We start from the raw sequence: 6179 nt of genomic DNA, 5'->3' as shown, positions 1-6179 counted from the left end.
TCCCCCCCCCCTCAAACTACAGAGGTCAATGGCTACCATCAACAGTTTTATTACCCACATTCTTCAAAATCTCATCTTTTGTGTTCAACAGAAAAAAAAAAGTTCATACAGGAACATACACACAAAATTCTGTTGAGTAAATAATGAGAGAATTTTAATTTTTGGGTGAACTCTACCTTTAAGAATGTTTAGATGTTTGTACTGGAAAACAAGACAAATACTGGAGGAAGAACTTCATTTTTTGCTGTGTAAATAAATGAGATGTGCTTTGCTCCGATACCTTTCATAGCTGCTTCTTTAACAGTGGAATGGACAGGAATGATGTTCTTCTCCACCAGCTCCAGCGGGCCAGGTCTGAGAGCGATTCTCTCATTCAGGTTGTCGGCCAGTCTGGCTCGCTTTAGTTTGGTCTGTGAGTCGTGTGCGGGACTTTCGGCGGCGGGTTCTGCAGTAAACACACTATTAATCCAGCACAGCAGCTCTTCAGTCAAACACACACATGATGCAGCGCTGAGAATAAGCAGTTATCATGTCACAAGCCGTGCAGCTGACAACATGATACACTCACAGCATGCAATCAAATCAATGTTATAATGTTATCTGAATCATTCTGTGTGTATGTACACGGTAAAAAATATTTTTTAAAGCCGTAAATGAAACATACATTATTGGAGCATGTTTTACAGGAAAATACTATTCAATTCAGTGTGTTACTTGTTATTCTTTGTAATTATTTGTGAAAACTAAAAAAGGCAAAATTGTTTCGGCATCATTTTTTTATTCAGTGTACTATTTTTTAAAGCTCTTACCTTGTAGAATACGCATGTTGACAAGCTCTGATTTCTCTGGTCGACTTCTGATTTTGTGTTTTAAATAATCTCCAGTCTGCAACGCCAAATATTATAAAACATTAAATATAATGAGTTGGATTTTCACACACTTTCACAATCATTCTGAATCAAATTAGTTTCATAACTGATGAACTTTGCATCATTTACACTAACCCTCTGGTGTTGTCTTCGTGGCGGTCAGAAATGACAGATTTTTTATTAAATTAATGTACTATTTTTTAGTATGATAATGTTTTTGTATTTTTTTTTGTTTGTATTTTTAAGGGATTTAATGGCACTAAATCATATTTATGGAATAGTTATGATCCTGTAAGCCACTTTTTGAGCATAGACCTGAAAATGATTTTTGTTTTGTTCACATAGCAAATGCCAAAATCTTGGTTTAGTTTCATACCATTCCAATGAAAAAAGAAATGACTGAACAACACCAGAGGGTTCATTTGAACTGAATTGATCTGAATATTAACTCAATTGTCTTCTGTAAAGCTGCTTTACATCTGAAATTAAATTCGTTTGATGATGTTTCATTATTTCATTATTGTTTCTGTTATTTTCCTGTTTATCATATTATCCTGCTTTGATCTGTAGTTTATAAAGTCCAAATAAATGACTTGATTTGAGCAAGACAAGTAATTACTAGACAATGAACTAGTATTGATGTCAGAAAATGATGCTATTTGTAATCATTTCTCAGTCAAAATGATTTCTGGTGCGGCAGGGAGCTGTTGATGGTGTGTGCTGCGTGATTCTTTGCTATATCGTTGCTTGGTTCTTCTAACCTTGGATCGCTCAAGACTTTTCCTCTGTTCGTGGAACGCAGCCGGACTCTTCAAGGCTGGAAAAACAAATGAGAAACGGAGTAAATGTGATGGTTTATCTGTGAACACACTGTCAATGAATCTTACATAAATCATCCCTGCCAGCATCTGATCTGGCCCGTGTTTCTCTGCTAAAGCTGAATTATAGTCCTGAATCAACCGTCTGACTGATACAGACGCACTTGTTTCAGCTTTTATTTTAGTGCTGCTTGCAGTTGTTTTCTGAGTGAAACTAAATCACAAACATTCCAAAATATCACAACAACACACTAGCATTATACGTTTTGACACAGATGAGCATCACTCATGTTTTCTTCAAAATAGGTAGAAACGTATGATTATTTTGTTGTTGATCAGCACAGCTGTTGGGTAATCTGAGGTCTGACATTGATATTCAACACACGGCTGACTTATTGTTATGTTATTGGAAACATTTATAAGGGTTTCTACAGAAGTTCTGCTCAGGTGTGTCTCAAGATCTCACTGCAGCCGTTCATTGCATACTAGAATCTAGATCACATCATGGAACAGGAAAAAGACAAAGAAACGTAGACAAACCAAACATTACAACATTAACCGACTACAAATGATCCAGACAACACAAGAACATCTCAACCATTTCAAAATAAAAGCACACAAAAAGGTATACAAGACACATATACAAAATATAATTTTTACAAAACATTTTGCAATCCATCACTCTTTCTGCATGCTATTCATCACATTAATCTGTTCTGTGTCAGACATCCACTGCAAAAAATTTGATTAGTTTTTTTTTATGTTAAATCTTTACCATCTTTATACAAATCTAATATTTAATATTAATATTATTTTTTAATTTTAATTAATATTAAATTAACTAAAGACTCTTGGGAATTTTTTAAGCATAAATCTAACAAATATATTTTTATTTCATTTAGGTTTCTTTGTTTTTAAAATGTATTTTTTAAAAGGCAATAAGAAATGAAAAATACCATCCATTCTATTTAAATGTATTCTGACATATTCTCTAAAAACAATTCTTAATATATTGTGCAATTTTGCATCTCAAGTAAATGTAACCTAAAGGGGTAGTTCACCCGAAAAAGAAAATTCTGTTTACTGTCCCAGTTGTTCGAAACAAACAAACAAACAAACAAACAAAAAAAAATATGAATAATTCCATGATTTATTTGTTGAATGCAGACCATGGCACGTATGCACTGAATAATATTTTATCTACATGCATTACAATATATATTATTAAATGCTAATTTAATTTAAAATGATGTTTTTGTCTTTAAAATGACTTCTTTCACTTTTTGCGCTAATAGCTCATAGGCTTTACTTTCTGTCTCTGTCAGTCTAAAATCGATTACTTTTTGTTTCAATGGTTCTTGAAAAGGTTGCACACACATACAGTATCATTACATTACTACAGAAGTCAAAGAAGAAAAAGGAGCGGCGGCTCCTCAGACACACGCCTGACCGTCTAATGAAGAGCAGATGTGCTCAGAGAAATGTACACACACTGCATATGTGCAAAACCACAGCGAAGACTGAAATATCACCTCCGAAGAATGCAACCAATTGCCTAATTCCAGCCTTTGAAATGTAAGGTGCATTCTGATTTATGAGAGAGCTCTAGCTCTTAGCATTAGATCGTCTGCTTTCTGCTGGACGTACTCCTCATGAAATACTGCCATACGTTAATAAAACAAACACTAGAACAATTGTCATAAGTCACACGGAATAAAACATGACACGAGCAGGCAGTAAAAAGCAAAGAAAACATGCATTTTCGAAACACTTTTTCTATAACTATGCTTTCCCACATGCATGTAGATCAGCACCTATTTAAAAGCGGTTTATCTGAGTTTGCCGACCTGTTGTCTGCTGTAAAAAGATAAACAGCCATTGAAAGTTTTTTTTAGGAGCTCAGACTCGGTCACAGATCTGTGGTTTATCTCCAGCAGACCTGCTGAAATCCAGACTCCAGCGACTGAATTACATCAACAGACCGGTCAACAGTTCAATTAAAACACCTAATGGCAAGCAAAATATACAGTTATGACTGTATTTGAATAGAGATACTGGTATATTTATGAAACCGGTACACCGGTAAGGCTGCGGTATATTTTAGAAGCTGTTTTCTTTAATATCTTTGTGTGTTTAGCTATGAATCATTTTACAATGCTTTAAAAATATATGCTCAATGGTCCTTTATTCAAAAAGAATTCATAAATGCACTTCATACATAAATTGACCTGAAATCCGCTCTTCTGTGATGTCTGAATTAAATTAATTTCTATATTTTGAAATCATGATGATGAAAGAGGACGATTAAATAATTAAATTCCTAAAATTCCATGCATGCATAAATAAATAAAACCCAAACAAACAAATATTTAAAAAAATATGAATGAAAAAATTAAAAATGGTATAGAATTTGCTGAAAACCATATGAACTAAACATCAATACAAAAAATACATTTTTATTTATTTATTCATTTTACTACGGTCACACTTGTATGTTATCGCTTAAAAACTAAAAAAAAAAAAACTTGAAACTGAAGCATGCAGAATGTCCTTGATCTCATTTTCAGGTTATAAAGCGAAGCTGCTTTGCCTGATCATCTGTTTATTATCGTTCCTCTCATGGGCAGATAAACTCTGAGAGCGTTCTGTGCCCGGTGTGCGTGTGTGCCAGATCCAGCTGTGTGAACGGGGCTCTTCTATGTAAATGTTAACAGGTGTGAGTGTGTGACTGTAGTGCAGATCTTACGGTGCCATGAAAGCGGTTCGCTCATTTGTCAGGTACCCATAATGCAGTGTGATGTAGTCAGAGGAGTGCTGGTGTTACTCACGAGGCATGATGCCCTGGTCAGCGAGCTGCTCTCGCGTCCTCCTCTGCTGGAGTCTCAGCTGCAGGACTGTGGGTGGAGGAGGAAACAGATAATGACTCATCATGAGTGAAGCTGGACAAATCAGACAGAAATCTGTGTCCGGAGAAGGAACACATCATCCCGTACGGACGGGCAGATGCTGCACACACACACAATACATTTTTATTTATTTATTCATTTTACTACGGTCACACTTGTATGTTATCGCTTAAAAACTAAAAAAAAAAAAACTTGAAACTGAAGCATGCAGAATGTCCTTGATCTCATTTTCAGGTTATAAAGCGAAGCTGCTTTGCCTGATCATCTGTTTATTATCGTTCCTCTCATGGGCAGATAAACTCTGAGAGCGTTCTGTGCCCGGTGTGCGTGTGTGCCAGATCCAGCTGTGTGAACGGGGCTCTTCTATGTAAATGTTAACAGGTGTGAGTGTGTGACTGTAGTGCAGATCTTACGGTGCCATGAAAGCGGTTCGCTCATTTGTCAGGTACCCATAATGCAGTGTGATGTAGTCAGAGGAGTGCTGGTGTTACTCACGAGGCATGATGCCCTGGTCAGCGAGCTGCTCTCGCGTCCTCCTCTGCTGGAGTCTCAGCTGCAGGACTGTGGGTGGAGGAGGAAACAGATAATGACTCATCATGAGTGAAGCTGGACAAATCAGACAGAAATCTGTGTCCGGAGAAGGAACACATCATCCCGTACGGACGGGCAGATGCTGCACACACACACACACACACACACACACAGACACACACACACACACACACACACATTAACGGGCCACCTCTTACGTTTATGAGCGCCTCCCTCCTCTCAGACTTCAGGAGGACCACACACTGAAGGAAGATTTGTTTAAAGCCAGGAGCTGTGTTTATCATAGACCTACATCCTGTTTTAAGAAATATTTGTGGGTCTGTTGCTTCATTTTTGTCTTTGTTTTGGGTGGTGTGTCTCTCATCACAGCAATCTACCCTGTCACTGCACGAGTGTCCATGTATTACGTCTGTGTATAATCTACTGTATGTAAGACTAAGAAGAATAAGTGGGGAAAAAAATGGCTTTGCGTCTTTATAAATTACGTTTGACCAGACATTTATTTCAACAGCAATGGGACATTCGGTTGTTTGTATCACTCTGAATGTGTTTGCGCGTTCCAGACAGATGTTAGTAGAAGCATTAGTGTTGAGAATGTTTCAGTCACTCTTTCTACAAACTGATTTGTTCAAAACATTGATTCATTCAGGAACAAAACAAATAATTGCATTTAGGAAAGAGTTGTCGAATCACTCACTCACTCACTCACTCACTCACCCAGGTCTTAAAAATGCCAAAGCGCAGTGCCCTTAACGCACACTAAATCCACACTCTTGAGCGCTATTCGCGGAAAAACAAAGTGTTGCACGTTTTAGATGAGTGGTGGTGATATTTATTTTGTACAACATTTGCAACTTCTTTTTATCACTTAAGCACGACAAATTAAATTGTGTCATGATATAGCGACTACTGAACAGACAGTTGATTTTAAAACGCAAAGCATTTAAAATAAAAATAAATCTCTGTAAACACTTGCATTTTTACAACACTATTAGTGTGTCCCATCCAACGCTATCTCACGTCCAATTTCTACC

At 36.8% G+C, this 6179-nt stretch overlaps 1 protein-coding gene across 1 annotated transcript in view; it reads right to left on the bottom strand.

Moving 5' to 3' along the window:
* The window catches only part of myocd (myocardin), a 29163-nt gene that overhangs the window by 16162 nt on the left and 6822 nt on the right, over nt 1–6179 (bottom strand). Inside the window, exons 3-5 of the mRNA XM_016527155.1 lie at nt 1631–1686; nt 810–885; nt 281–445 (exon numbers count right to left, since the gene is read on the bottom strand). Of these exons, the coding sequence (XP_016382641.1) occupies nt 281–445; nt 810–885; nt 1631–1686 (297 nt within the window). The remainder of the gene's footprint in view (nt 1–280; nt 446–809; nt 886–1630; nt 1687–6179) is intronic.

The sequence above is a fragment of the Sinocyclocheilus rhinocerous genome, unplaced genomic scaffold (genome assembly GCF_001515625.1).
Source record: "Sinocyclocheilus rhinocerous isolate Xijiao unplaced genomic scaffold, SAMN03320098_v1.1 scaffold792, whole genome shotgun sequence".
In the NCBI taxonomy this organism is placed as follows: Eukaryota; Metazoa; Chordata; class Actinopteri; order Cypriniformes; family Cyprinidae; genus Sinocyclocheilus; species Sinocyclocheilus rhinocerous.
This window is presented reverse-complemented; position numbering and strand designations above follow the sequence as displayed.